This window comes from Urocitellus parryii, chromosome 4 (assembly GCF_045843805.1).
Source record: "Urocitellus parryii isolate mUroPar1 chromosome 4, mUroPar1.hap1, whole genome shotgun sequence".
In the NCBI taxonomy this organism is placed as follows: Eukaryota; Metazoa; Chordata; class Mammalia; order Rodentia; family Sciuridae; genus Urocitellus; species Urocitellus parryii.
This window is the reverse complement of record NC_135534.1, coordinates 135,229,732-135,245,356: the sequence shown is the minus strand read 5'-3', so window position 1 is coordinate 135,245,356 and position 15,625 is coordinate 135,229,732. Positions and strand designations below refer to the sequence as shown.

The 15,625-nt window shown below is 37.8% G+C and overlaps 2 protein-coding genes across 3 annotated transcripts in view; one reads left to right on the top strand and one right to left on the bottom strand.

Annotated features, from left to right (window-relative positions):
• Vps13a (vacuolar protein sorting 13 homolog A) overlaps window positions 1-4,555 on the top strand; it is a 259,327-nt gene extending 254,772 nt beyond the window's left edge. For both annotated transcript variants that reach the window (XM_077797003.1, XM_077797002.1), the window contains one exon: window positions 287-4,555. In XM_077797003.1, coding sequence (XP_077653129.1) covers window positions 287-337 — 51 coding nt within the window. In that variant the 3' untranslated portion in view covers window positions 338-4,555. The remainder of the gene's footprint in view (window positions 1-286) is intronic.
• Window positions 4,556-6,551: 1,996 nt separating this feature from the next.
• Window positions 6,552-15,625, bottom strand: part of LOC113186559 (guanine nucleotide-binding protein subunit alpha-14) — a 200,143-nt gene continuing 191,069 nt past the window's right edge. Inside the window, exons 4-7 of the mRNA XM_026394038.2 lie at window positions 14,455-14,583; window positions 12,331-12,460; window positions 9,196-9,349; window positions 6,552-7,538 (exon numbers count right to left, since the gene is read on the bottom strand). Of these exons, the coding sequence (XP_026249823.1) occupies window positions 7,348-7,538; window positions 9,196-9,349; window positions 12,331-12,460; window positions 14,455-14,583 (604 nt within the window). The 3' untranslated portion in view covers window positions 6,552-7,347. The remainder of the gene's footprint in view (window positions 7,539-9,195; window positions 9,350-12,330; window positions 12,461-14,454; window positions 14,584-15,625) is intronic.

Genomic DNA, 15,625 nt, shown 5'->3' with positions numbered 1-15,625 from the left:
CCAAATTACCCTTATCCCTCAGGATGGTTGATTTTATTTATTGTGAGGATGAACTTCCAAGTGCAGAGACCTTGGAAAAACATTATTCCTACTGTTAAACGCAGTAACATTGTCCCTGAATCATATGCGCTATTTGAGTGATCACTTCTGCAGTATGAATGTTGTGTATCAGCTATCAATGTATGCCTAACTAAACTGGAAAGCTGACTTCTAGGTTTCCATCTATTAACATTTTGTGTCATTGTAAGTTCATTGAAATAAGTAAATGTTTTTTCCTCCACAACAGTGGATCCTCACAAAGCTAGAAGAAGCAAGAGAACCTTCTCCAAGCCTCTGAGGGATAACCCTGCCTGAAGACACAGCAATCCATTACTACAGCATCCATACTGTTACTTCCTAACACCTGATGGGGAAGCGTGTTATAGGAGTGATTTTGAGTATACTGTATTCTAGATGATTTTTAAAAATCAGGTAAAACATCTGTGTGATTAAAATTCATCTCTTTAGAGAACCATTCAATTTTCTACCATGAATCAAGAAATATTTGCTCCAGGTTATTCTCTGTTGTGGTAGAGAAGTTGCCTGTAGTTGGTCTTCACATGGGGTGAAGCCTTTAGTTTACATTTTAAATTTCAATCACATTTACCTCAAACTCATGGAGTGATGGATATATTATCAAATCAGATATTGCTTTAGTGGAATCAAGAGAACTGTGGTGGTGATTTCTTCAGAATCATAAAGTCATTTCTTTTTACAAATTAATATTTTGGCATTATTTCCCTTCTTTTTTAAAGCATAGGTTTAAATTATACTTAAACTGCATAGCATGATCATGAAAAACAGTCTCTTGAGATTGAACGTAGATTAAATAATATCCCTTCAAGCCTCGCTTTAAGAAAGGCTTGAAGAAATTAATATCATACCCAGAAAAGGAAAGTCTCTCCCAGACTTTAGAGCCTTAGGAAACTTCAAATCAACTCCTTGATAGCTACTTGATTTACCCAGATAATGTTTTTAAGAGACAGATCTCAAAGGAAAATTCCTAAAGCCTTAAATATACCTATTTTCTATTTACTGATAACAATAAAATTTCCAAATCTTGGATACAATGTGCCCTAAAATCTAACCTAGTTATCTTTTGGCCATAGATTAAGAATTTCTTATTTGCTTTCTCTAATTATTCAAGTAAAAATTACTTCTTCAGTTAAAAAGGGGCCGAGGGGCAGAGGCTGAGGGATTTTTTTTCTTGGTTTTTGTCCAAGATCTTTGCACCTTAATATTCATGGACTATTTCAAGTGAAGGAGGATAAATATGTGATTGTGAATTATGAACAGAATAGTGTAGTATCTTAATTAAATTGTTATTGAATAATATAGAGTATTTGATGCATGTTGTTTGTGCCATCAAATTATTATCAACTGTTTTTGAAACTGAAGACTCTATATAGTCAATGGTTGTGAAATTCTCCTCAGGCTTTTCAAACCCTTGCATTGTTGTAAAAGCTGAAATAAACAGCTTGCAAGATAGTAATTGTATTTCTTGCTGACCAGATCCTACTAAATACTATTGATTTCTCTGATTACAAAAACTCATTGTTTATTATCAGTAGTTTCACCCAAAATGCTTTTTCCTTTGCCAAAGATAAACTGAATAGAAAGAAGATGACAAATTTTAAACCACATGGTGGTGTGTGTCCCCATGGTGATCTTTGTTCAAAGTAATGTACTTATATTCACTGTTGCTGAGCTCCTCCAGTTTTGCATATATCCACATTAAAAAGTAGAGGTAGTCTGAAAGCTTGATTTAGATTGTCTCCATTTGGAATGTTGCTTTACTTGAGTTCTGTTTAATGCCATTAGTCCAAAAACTCATTGCTCCAGTTTCAGCATTCAGAAAAGGTATAGACCCCTTAATTCTGTAGGTATTCTATGGTGAAGAAAAAGGGTAAAATAGTAAGCATAGAAATTCTTCTGGTATCCTCTGGCAAACAGGAGGAATGGATTTGTAACTAGTATACATTGTAAAGCCAATGTACCTATCTCTCCTGTTTTCCTTCTAATGAGAACCTAGAAAAATCTCTTCATCTACACATCACTTCCTCTGTCTGTAGTTTATCAGTTGTTTTATAAGATTATGTTCATCTGAACAAAAAAGAATAAGAAGAACATTAATAGATCACTAAAAAGGGAGTATTTAGCATAATACTTTACAATTTACAGTAGTATTATGTTTTTTCACACACAGAATGCAGAATCTTCTTCCCTGAATTACAGTGTATACTTCTCCAATGGCTTCCCTTTTAAAGGGAGGGCATATATATATGTTGCTTCTTTCCTAATGTTAGCAGTGTCTTGGGAGATTGCTGTTTCCTGAAATACCATTTCGGTTAAATCTTCTACATACTGTATGTACTAGGTCACAATATCAGGTGTGAGCTCCGATTGCCAACTGTATAGTTTTTTTTTTTTAAAAAGTTTGAACAGTCTAGATTGTGTAATGCCTGTTAGATAAAGCATAGTGTAGATCCACAACTCAAGAGCCCTTCAGATTGTAAGCACTATCCTTAGAATGAGAAGACAGGATAGTTCTCACTTAGGCTTATAAAACGTTTTTCTTTGCTAGCATGTGACCCTCACTGTGATTCAGTGAGACCAGAAAAAAATGCATGAAAAAATTAGATCTACAAATGGCACCCAAAGACCATGGCTATCATTTACTTAGGTATATTTCAACCTCCTAATCACTAAGCATTTTACTATAATTGGGGACAAAAGTTTTCCTTTTGAGTAAGTTGAATTTGTTCCATCTACCTTCTGGCTGATTTACCATAACAGGTGGCAAAAGCCCGTAAAAATGGGGAATATATATGTCACTTTCTTGTAGGCCCAAAATATTCATTTGCTGGGGGGTACTGTCCAAATGTCACTCATTTTAACTAAAGGAAAGTAAGAATATTAAAAGATCACTGATAAGGAGTCTTTAGCATAGCATTTTACAACTTACAAAATTTTTTTAAATAATGGATTTTCCCATTTCTTTAAGAAAGTGTAGACAACTTGCATTCCTTATACCAGACTCAATGCACAACTTAGTCAACCTGATATCCTTTGGTGCTATGCAGTATCACAAATAGCTCCTTTACTCTATAAAGGAACCCATTTTACCTTTGCCTAATCCTTTAAACATCCTTTTGAAGTTGCATCTTATGGTTTATGCTAACCCAGTAAAGGTAGTGCTAGCTGGCTAAAATTTCATGATTCTTATGATCTGTATTTTTAGTTATAATGGCCAATATACCCATTAGTACAACTCTTAATTCCCACCCCCGCCCCCACACTTTTCTTTGGTTAAAGTGGTGTTTGTTTTAGAACTGTGCTTAAGCAAGGCTAGCACCTTGCTGCATCCTGCTCTATTACGAATCTCATTTGCATCTAATTGAAACTTTTCTACTTTATTTCCTCTTTTGTAAAATAAATTGGCCCATGTCACTTTAAAAATGTACTTTAAAATTATGGATTAGTTCTAGTTTTTTTTAAAGCATATGGCTTTTAAAAATACACATAATTTTGGTTACCCAAAGAGCTATGCAAGAAATACAATTTCAATTTTTATAGGTAGATATATTTTTTACATTTTATTACTGTATACAAATGTAAATTAATTTGTAAAATAGTTTATCACCTACTGTGATAGGTATCAAACTGCTTTGATTGAAAATCTCTGTCATGAACACAATTCATTTCATATTGCTGATATATTAATGATGTGTTCCTTTTATGACATTCTTGTAACAAGAAATCCTGTGAGTCTGGTATAATAAAGTGTGTAATAATTAGAAGTTTACTTAAAGGAGAACATGTTTAAAACCTCAACATTTCTTGTTATGCCATGATACCTCCAGTTTTTGGTTACCAAAAAGTTCCCAATTCTTGCACTGAAAAACATTCAAATAACAATATGGTATAGGTTACATTGAAATATTGTCAATATCAATGATTATACTCATGTAACCCACAAACTATTAGAAATGATATCTAGGACTTGTTACAAGGTAAGATAGGTTTTTGTAAACTTTTTAAAGTTATTATCATCTCTTTATGTAACTGTATTAAACTTAATAATGAAGTTTTCAGGGAAGGTACACTTTAAAAATACATTTTCTTGCTACTTTGTATATTGACCAAATAGTCTCACATCTTTGTAATGCTTATTCTTTGATTGCTATTGGCTATGATAGTTCCTGCATCACTGCAATGTTTCTTGTTCCTTTTATAAGTGGGCTCAGCCCAGTTGTCTGTTACACAACCTCTGCTTTAGTTTATTTTGATAAGACAATCTATAAACCTCAATATTTACAGTGAAATTCATAGTCTTGAAACCGACCTTCGTCTTTTTGTTTTTGCTCCCCTAATTGGGTTGGCCATCCTCACTAATGACTTCTCTCTGAACAGTATTTCTTGGTACTGGTAGATTTGGATTGCATGATAAAGATGAGTGCCCAGTTTAACCATGTGTATCTTTTTCAAATAAACTGAGTACAATAACACCTTCTAATTCTTTAGTGTACTTTGGTTTTTAATTATTGACTAGAACTAGAAACTCTATCAGTAGCCTTTCCTTGCCTATCTGAATTCTACCTTCTGTGAGTCCTAAATAAAGGTCCCCCAAGAGAACAAGCATGATTTTTCAGTAAAAGCAGAAAGAATTCCAGCCCAGCATGATCACTGTTCACCAAAAAGGCTTGAATAGTTGTACCTGGTGAACTCTCAGCCACCAGCACTGTGCCTCTCAACCTTTAGAAAACTTCAGATGGATAATTTTCTCAGTAAGTGATTAATATGTTTTAAAAGAAGGGCTAAGGGAGAATTTTCTATGAGTAGAATCAGTATTGGCAGAGGTGAGTAATTCACCTTACCATCAGTGAGAGTTCAGCCTTTCCATGACTTAAGAAAATATTTTGTTACCATCCTTGGATTTATTCCACAGCCCTACTGTACTAGTAATTGAAAGCCATTGTTTTCTTATATGCTTTTAAGTGTCAGCCGGAGATCAATTAACAATAACTTGAACTAAATACTAGAAAATACTTGAAGTAAAAAACAAAATTCCACATTGTTTAATTTCCTTAATTACTGAGTCTTTTGAGCCCTTTTCATGTTAATTGTCCAGTTGTACCCAGTTCATAACCTTTAGCCCACTGCTTGTTGCAGGGAATAAAGACATTGTCTTTTTATTTATGTTTCTAAATATTTTGAACTATTCCACATCTCATTGTTCTCTTGTGCAAAATTGCCTTGACTGTTCCTGGACCTTTATTGTTTCAGATAAATTTTAATATGTGTATCAAGTTCTTTATCTCTTAAGGATTAGTTTTGAAGGCTTAATGTTGCTATGGTAGAAAAATCTCAGTCTTTTCCAGCATGGATGTCCTAATAGCTTCACACTTAGAATTGTTCCAACAGAAATGAGAACTTCACAGTCCAATAAGTGGCTAAAAGGAAGGTTTAGGACAGCTGTGGGAATACTGACACATAGTTTTATAACATATGTAACCAATCTGGGTTTACCTTGTATGTACAACTTCTGTAAACTATGCTAAGTTAAAAATATTAGATCTGGCCCAGGGCAAGGGACTTGGCCCTTCCAGTACTAATAATAATGTCCCACCTCCTTAGCTGTTTAATTAATAAGATCATAGTCTATGCAGGTCGCCTCTAGTACACTGAACCTATGTTTCATCATAGCCTAGCAACACAATGCACTATGGGATAAAATTGCTGTTGTCCTCCTCTCTCCCTATCCTGTGGCTGAATGGGAGTTGCTTGTCATTGCATCTTCCATGCATTGTTGGCCTAAGATCAGATCAAAATCAAAGATTTCCACTGAATGTACAGCTTTCACATCATCATCATCATCAAGTCAAGTCATCCTAAGTTGGAGACCATCTGTACATTAATTTGCAATAGACATATCACACCTTAAATCCCAAAGTGTTGAGCTTATGTGAACACCTTCAGATGAAAAATTCAAATAAAACCATTGTGGGCCTTTAGTTTGATGCACTCTGTACTTATAGAGAATTCTGCATCTACTTTACTAAGCTAGCTACTAAGGGAACTCCAGCATAACATGATGAATGCAGATTTTTTAATTTCAAAAGGAAGAAACTTAGTAGTTTCTGAATTACTATTAAATCTACGTCATTTTTTCTCTTTAGGAGAACCATCAACCAACTGTGTGCTCTTAATAAACACAAGGTAATCAGTACTAGCGGTAGAATATTATATTCTCAGCCTCCTCACAAAGGCACAGCATACATAGTTCAAGCAGCAAATCTGTAATGACCATCAGAACTTTGGCAGAGGTTACATAACATTTGTTAAACAATTGCACTTTTAGCCATTTCATAAGTTTATAAGACCTGGCCATATGCATTAGATTATATATATATATATATATATATATATATATATATATATATATATATATAATCTCAATCTTATATATATATATACATTTTTCACCAATACAGCATATATACTGTCTGGAATCCATTTTTCAAATGTCAACTTTAGTGTCATGGTGACCAAGTTATGACTAAACTAAATTAGATATACTGATATATCCATTAATCCGACTTAGAAAGTTGACACAAAAAGAATCATCTTTTTTAAAAAGAGAAAATCTTTGGTGACATGTTGTTAAAGGAGTCATAATTCCAGCATAAGGAGAGAAAAACACTCAAAATTAGAAATTTCTCTAAATTACAAGATTTAATAAAAAGCATCAAACCCATTAACACTTGTTAAAGGTCACCCAAATTAATCCTAGAGGTCTGAAGACAATCTATTAACAGGCCCCTCTGTATGTGATATTTTTTTAATACCTTTATTTTATTTATTTATATGTGGTGCTGAGGATCGAACCCAGGGCCTCTCATTCATTAGGCAAGCACTCTACCACTGAGCCACTACCCCAGCCCTTGTATATGATTTTTAATGTCTATCTATCATTAAACATTTTGAAACTTAATTTTTGAAAGAAAACAGTAAATCACAGTGGCCATTTAAAATTCTTTAAAATACCAAATTCAAAAATTACACAAAATGTAAGAGGCAAGAAAAGAACTACAAAAACAATCTGGGAATAAAGACTCTTTTGAGAGGTTTGATAAACTCAAACACCTTCCAAATTCTATTACCCATCTCTGTCCCTGTTGTCTACAGAATGTTCTTGGTGCCTGCCACAGGGTCTTGGTCCAGGGGATGCCAGAAGCATTTGCAAATTAAACAGAAGGAGCCTGCAAATCCTGTCTTTTGTTGTGAGGAAGAAATGGGCAGTAGCTTTTAAACTAAGTTGAATTCCCTTAGATTTAGTTGCAGAATTGTGTCTTTGACAGCAGCAAACACAAAACGGATATTCTCTGTATCTGTAGCACATGTGAAGTGGGAATAGATGACTTTTTCTTTGTCAGGATTCTGGTCTTGATAAAGCTTCAGAATAAAGTCTCTGGCAGCTTTGACATCCTGCTTTGGTCCTATTTGCGAGTGCAATTAGAAGAAGAAAAATATATAGACTTACTACCACATCCTCCCAAGAACCAAGAACTTTTTTTTTTTAATTGGTTCTTTTTAGTTATATATAACATTAGGATTCATTTTGACATAAAGCATGGAATATAATTTGTTCTAATTCATAATTTAGTTCCCAGTACTTCCCCTTTTCCTTTCTCTCTGCCCACCCACTCCCCACCTCACCCCCCTACCCCATTCCCTTCCCTCTACTCTACTGATCTTTCTGCTATTTACTTACAGTTTTATGGGTATTTTTTGTTGCTGTTTTTTGGGATTGTTTTTGGTTTTGTTTTGTATTAGAGGATTGAACCCAGGGGTGCTTAACCACTGAGCCATATCCCCAGCCCTTTTTATTTTGAGACAGGGTCTCATTAAGTTTCTTAGGTCCTCACTAAATTGCTGAGGCTCTCTTTGAACTTGTAATTCTCCTGCCTCAGGCTCCTGAGCCACTGAGATTACAGGTGTGCACCACTGTGCTGAGCTTTTTTGTTTGTTTCTGTGGATGTATATGATGGTGAGATTCACTGTAGTACATTCATACATGTATATAGGGAAGTTAGGTCAGATTCATTCTACTGTCTTTCCCTATCCTATGTCTCCCTTCATTCCCCTTTCTACTCCACTAATCTTCCAAGAACCACTTTGAATATACTCTTGTTCTTATTTGGGGTCCTTCTTTGGTCTACCTTACTTTATTCCTAGGGAACAGTTTACCTGGAGCATTATTTTTATTATATCATTATGAGTGCATATAATAGCATTGCACAGTGTGTTCACTGTTATCTAAAAATTGTACTTTAAGATCATTTGTTTAAAATAGTGGCCCAATTTAGTTTTTTGATTTGGACCACTTTTGAACAAAGATAATTCTTATTATCTTTCACAGATGTAGACTAGAGGAAAGAGCAAAGGAATTCAAAATTAGAGGCTAGAAAGCTTAAGGGCTCTATATTTAACAACCAGTGCGGCTAATAAAAGGAAAAAAAGAGTGACGAGACACCAACCCTCAGTGTCAAACAGTAATATCTGAGAATTATAGGAATAATTCACAACAGGGCAAAAAACTCTCCTGCTTTGAATAGGTGTATACATAAAGGGCTGATTGCCTGTGTCTGGGAAAGGGGATGCCACCCCCTAACCTATGAAGCACCAGCTGCTCTGACTGGTTCTGACTGGGCAAAGATAAATTAAGTAGCTGACCAGGGAGAGAGCTGAGCAAGTGAGGGGACAATGCTACACAACCAGATGACAGCCAAAGGAGCAAGAGGAGCCAGTGCAACACCAAGGAGGTGGCACACTTATGCAAGCCCTTGCTTGTTCAAGGAAAGGTCAGAAAGGCTTCCCAGTAGAGAAGCATAAACTGGGTCCTGGAGAGCCAAGAGGAGCCAGCAAAAGGCGTTGTCAAAAGTGTATTCCAGGCGCTGGAGTGGCCTGTGTGGAGGTGCTAAGGGGGAAACACACAAGAGTCCAATGAGAGCTTCCTTTCAAAGGTGAGGAGGCAGAGAGGCTGTTTTGGGCAAATCAGGGTAACCCCTGTAAGCTATGCTGAGAATTCAGAATTGATGCCTGGGAGGCTGACAAGATCAACACAGAAGCATTATCCCCAAGATGAACACTTACCTGTGTATTCTGGGAAATAGCTAATTAGATGAGAGTACATGATTTTCTCTTCCAAAAGATCCTTCTTGTTTAAAAACAAAATCACAGATGAATTCAAAAACCAGGGGTAGGTGATGATGGTTTTAAACAAGGCTTTGCTCTCTTCCATGCGATTCTAAGTGAGAAAGAAGTGACTTAGGATAAACTGGGGGGGGAAAAAAGGCAATATTTTGGAAACAACATGCCAAGTGGCTAAGGCATCCATCAGTCCTCTTTACCCTGCTGCAGGCTCTGGGTTCCTGCTCTTATTGAAGTTGGTGAGCACAGGATACTATATCCTGTGCTTCTATTTATCCCTTCTCTCTGGAGCACCCCAGATCTTCTCTAGACCAAAACTAACATGTAAGGAAATAAAAACTTTTGTGCAACTTAGAACAGGAAGGTTTATGTCTATATTTGGCAAAAATTTTCCATGTTGTATAATTGTTGGGATTAACAAGTGGAGAAGTACTAGCTTTTATACCTGAGACAGCCACTCAGCTGGATATGGGCTTCCAGATTGTTCCTCGAGAGTCACGTGACATAGGAGGAAGAAAGGTTTTTCCAGCAAGATCATGCCCCTAGGAATGCTAGATGCTGGCCAAGAAGGGAACCAGTGCTGCTTAGCACCTGTCCTCTGCCATGCTCTACAAGCAGAACAGTGCCCCCATTTAAAAGATGAGGGGCTGGGGATGTGGCTCAAGCGGCAGCGTGCTTGCCTGGCATGCGTGGGGCGCTGGGTTTGATCCTCAGTACCACATAAAAATAAAAAAATAAAATAAAGATGTTGTGTCCACCGAAAACTAAAAAATAAATATTAAAAAAGTCTCTCTCCCTCCCTCCCTTCCTCCCTCTCTCTCTAAAATAATAATAATAATAATAATGAGAATATTGTTCAGAAAATTTAAGTCCCTTTACCAAGCCCATGTAATAGTGGGATCTGGTGAAGACTATATACAAAAAACAGTAATAATTTCTATACATGGCAAGAGTATGTTAAATGCTCTAAATTTGCGGAGAGCAGACAGTGCACATAGAAATATATCTGATGACAATAATTGTTTTAGATAGCATTCTTAGAAGTATTTCTAAGATGAAAGAAACAAGAACCTCTGTTTAGAGAGAGAGGTGGCCCGAAGGAAAAACATCCCAGCTCCACGCATGACCACCAGAGGGACATACTTTAACTCTTACTTCCCTACAACTCCCAGACACCAGGGCTCATTCTCCCATTCAGTGCATTTGGAGGCATTAAGATCTGGAACATATTAATAGACAGGTAACCCCTCACCTCTTTCTAAAGCTTCTTTAAAATTTCTTATGATTTTATTAATAATAACATCCAAGGAAATAATATATTCAAAAAAATTCTTTCAGCATAGTAAGTGGATATCTACAACCAGGCAGGAAAGGTCTGGCATAGCAACCACTTAAGTTTTTTCTCCAAATACCTTGTGATTCTTAGGGGAAAATGTTTAGTTTCTAAGCACATCAGGCTGAGTTACTAGCCCCTTGTGCCCCTGTCTAATCTTTGTTTTACTGGGAAATATCACAAATTATTCCCAAGACAAATATGGAGATAATTTTTTTTATATATTGCTAAGTGGATGCCTGCTTTAAAAAGGAGGGAAAAAAAAGTGGAGCTGGGCTGCAGCCAGTATTTCTATTTGCACAATGACACAAGTAAATGGGTTAAGCCCTCCACTAATTAGCTAATGTAGTAGTGCTCCTCAGAAAGTCTGCTCTCAAGAAATATAAGATATGAGTTGTTCATAGTTATTACCTAATCCTGGACACAGTTCTTTATTGATTTACTTTCATGTCCTGGAAACAGAGACATTTTTTTCTAAGAGGTTAAGAAGGCTTGCACAAGTTCAGGAGAAAAGAAAATGAGGAGGACATTAGCATCCCACAGAAAATACCCATCACCTCACAAAGAAATGACTGGAAATGTTATCACTTGGGCAGATCTAGCTAATGGAACTGGAATCAACCAGCAGGGGACAGAGTGCCTGACTTGGCTGAGTCAGCTATAGCTGCCTTGAACAAGTGCCTCCTGGGGGAAGTGAAGGGCAGACATAATCCCAGGCAACCCCAGAACAACTCCAAGCATCTGGTGCTGCTGTCCATGCCAGTTAAGATAGGGACCTAATTTGGGAGTGCCATGGCCTGTAGAGGTTGGGAATTTTGTGCTCAGATAAATTTTATTACAAAGAGTATTGTTCAAATTTGGCTGTGCTTTAGGATCCCTGGGGAACTTGAAAAAGAAAGCCCCACCTGAACCCAGTAAAGCAAGACCATGGTTTTAAAAGCTCCCCTGGGGATTCCAATATGTTGCGAACCTCTGATTCTGAGTGACTTCCACCCTTCACAGCACATGGTTTCACCTAGGGAACTTGAGGGGGAAAAAAAAAATCCCATGCTCAAGCCACATTTATCACCCATTAAGTTAGACCCAGGCACCAAATTTTTCTTTGAAGTTCCTCAGGAAACTCTATAGTGTGCTGGCAAATTTGAGAACCAGGTCATGGCCAGTGATTCTCAACCTTTCATATGTACAGTCTTGTGTTGCAAAATAACCATTTGGCTAACAACCACCATAAATGATGATGGTCCCCAGTGTCTGGTATTTTTACTGTTACTTCTATGTATTTAATATGTTTAGATACATAAGTAATTGATGTTGTATTGCAGTTGCCTTTAGTATTAAATATAGCAACATGCTGTACAGTGGTGTAGCCTAGGAGCAGGTGTGTAACCTGGGTATGTCACAAGCTGCATACAGTCTAGGTTTATGTACATACATTCTCTGATGTTGACATGAGGATGAAACTACATAACAACCGATTTCTCAGAATTCATCCTTGTTATTAAGTGACACATGACTGTTAAAATCACCTAGGACCTTGTTAAAAAAATGCAGACTCTGACTCAGTCACCCTGGAATAATTTAATAGTTTGCGTTTCTAACAAGCATCTCAGTATTGCCTGAGCTGTTAGTGCATCGATTGTACTTTGAGTGGCAAGACTGTGTAGCCCAAGGAAGAATCTATTACTTGACCTACTTGGAAAAAATCAGAAAAGTTCTCTGCTACCTAACCTCCCCTTGCAAAATACCTCATTGTCACACTCAGCCAGGACCTGGTCATATTCACTCAGAGCAACCAAGAAAATGATGGAAGTGACACTCTCGAAGCAATGGATCCATTTCCGTCGTTCAGATCGCTGGCCACCAACATCCACCATCCTGCTCAATACAGACAGAAGACACAAAGGTTGGAATACATCACTTTGGAGGAAAGGATGCAAGTCGCTATACCATGGAATCAGTGATCTCTATAGAATCCTCAATTTTTCAGAGTGCAAAGGAATCCTAAGTTTAACACGTTTGAGCACCACTGTTTTAGGCAATGAGGGACCACTGAATGTTTCTAAGCGCAGGAGGCCAAAAATGTAAATGAAGTTTCTGAAGACAGAGGTGACTCAGATGGCATACAGAGGAACCTTCCTGAGGACACTGATTAGGATCCTGCTGCAATAGTTCAGGAAGAAAACACAAATTTCACTTGGGTTTGAATCCAACCACCCACTGTAGAGTCAAAGGATAGCAGACACAAAAGGAACAGAGTCAAACAATCTTCCAGGTCCCTTCAGCCTTCTTTGGGCCCAATCTTGATTTCAGAGTTTCTCTAATTTATCCACAAATCCTTGCATTAACTCTATGCCACCCCTTCTTCCCTACAAATACCTGCAAGTGCTCTCTGCCTGGTATGGAAATCCAAAGCCTTTACCTGTGTCTTTGGGTGAGATTTCAGGGACTAATGGCCCAAAGATCACAGACTTGAAAGGCCCAGGGGTCAGGCAGTTCGTGAGTCAAATGGAAAAGCTGCAGAGTGGAAAAGCTTATATGCTTGAGAGGTAGGGGCTCTGTCCAAAGGGATGGTTGCTATATCAGCAGTTAAACACTGCTGGACAGAGCGCAAGCTCACCATTACCAGGGCCTTGGATGTTTAAAGAGAACTTTGACATCAACTGTTTTAGGTGAAACATCCCAATTTTTGAATGTTAGCTCAGATTTGTTTTTATACTACTGAACAGCAAAGAGAATACATCTGTGGGTCAGATACAGCCCACATATTCTGTTCCATAACTATTGTCTAGAAAGGTGCTGGAGAAGGCCAGAAATCTAACCCTGCAGGTGCAGACACTTTACAATGCTGTGCTCACGGCTGGCTGTCCCACCTCGTCCCACCACACAGCAAGGAATGGAGCTGGGAAGGAACACTGCAATTGTCAAAAGCTTGGGTTCCATAAGGTCATTCTCTAAAGACTTTAATCTCAATGATCAGAATTCTTCAGCCAGAGGGTGAGCAGGAGGAGGTGTAGAGCTATAAAATAAGAGATGTCACTGGTGGATGATGTTAAACCTACTTATCAGTCTCTAGGAAACAAGGCAAACCTATTTATCAAAGCATGAGGCAGATACTTAGAATACATTTCTTTAAAAAAAATGCAAGCCTTGGGAGGCCCTCACTCTGAGAAGGTTTGGGAGTTGCAAGCAACCCTTGGTTCTCAAAAGGTTTAAATATGGACACACAGTGGCGGCCATTAAAATCAGGGATCTGCTAACAAATACACAGGATCTCTTCTGAGTGCCTCCCCAGCACTACGGTTCAGAAGAAACACTGAGATATAACTGTAGATAATATAGGATCTGGATATGGGAGAACTGGGCCTGAAGAAGTATGTGTAATAATAATTCTTGGGAGGAACAAGGGAAATAAATGCAAAAGTGCTTTGAAATTTGCAGTGCTGTGTATATGCCCCCACATTATTATTCATTTTCCCATAATTAAATCAGTGAAGACCTACCCAATTTGTCATAAAAGTACATCCTACATTTGTAGTGGAAATTCATACATTTACACAGCTGTAAGCAGTTTATCCATATCTGAGGTAATTTTACTATAAATTTTTGTATTCAGTATGTAGGTGACATATATATATATATCTGTATGCATGTTACACATAAGATGATTCCAGTTCCCAGAAAGAAATTTCTTTCCTAAGGGCAAAATGGAGTCCCTCTCAATTCTAGAACTTGAAACCTACCACAATCGTACATGCCTTGGGACCAAGAGGGTCATTCTGCCTATCACAAGTAACCCCTACTTAGGGATAACACATTTAGGCCTTGGGCAGACAGATTCTTAAATGAGCACGCCCAGAAGACAAACTTACCGAAAAATGATGTTTTCCAAGTCGAATGGATACTCAATGATGCCTGTGGTGGGCACTCGGACACGAAGCACATCTTGCTGTGTTGGCACAAACGATGGCATGGCGATTCGGTCAATGTCAGTCAGGTAACTGTGATGTGAACAAATGAGAAGCCAAGACTCCTTTTAGAGAAGGGAGAAAAATGCCCAGCACAGCATGGATGCCAGAGACTGAGCAGGTCAGCATGAAAGTAAACCAACAGGAACAAGGCCAACCTGGCTCACAGGACAGCCTGAAATTCAGTTTAAGAAGCCAGGCAGTAGGCAGTCTTCTGTGGCCCACCCCATGCCCAGATACAAGCCCAAGGTTTATTACTGTCTTTGCTGAGCAGTACAGTGGTCTCCCCTTACTAAAGGTTTCACTGTCCACAGTTTCAGTTATCCATGGTCATTCGTGATCCAAATGGGAAATTCCTCATGAGGATCTTTTGGTTTGTTTGGGACAAGGTCTCACTATGTGGCCCAATCTGGCTTCAAGTGATCCTCCTGCCTCAGCTTCCTGAGTAGCTGTGACTGCAGGTGCCACCATACCCAGCAACAATTCATAAACTAAGTCATAATCTGTTCTGAGCAGCATAAAATCTGGTGTCGTCCTACTCTATCCTGCTGTGGACATGAATCATCCATCCCCTTTTCTGGTTTGGGGCATAGTACATACCTATTAGATGCTTAGTAGCTGGCTATTACTAGATCAACTGTCACAGTATCACTGTGATGTTCAGGTAACTGATTTAACTAAATAATGTTCCCAATAATTGTTCTATTTTATTGTTGTTAATTTCTCACCTGCCTAGTTTATAAATGAAACTTTATCATAGTTAGGTACATATAGGAAAAATAGCGTCTACACAGGGTTCAATATAATCTGCAATTTCAGGCATCCACAGGAGAGTTCTTAGAATGTACTCCCCATGATAAGGGGGAATCCTGTACGTTGCTGTGTGATTATTTTATTTATATCTCATTCCACCAGGCAGTACCTTTCCTGAGAGTAGAAGGCATTGATTGCCCTATAACCCTTACCACTGTGCCAGGCACATTACAAGCATTCATCAAATAGTAAACACATGTCCATTTGAGTAGACAAAACCAGCAGATGGTTGTGAGATGCTGATGTAGATCAAAGAAGTGCA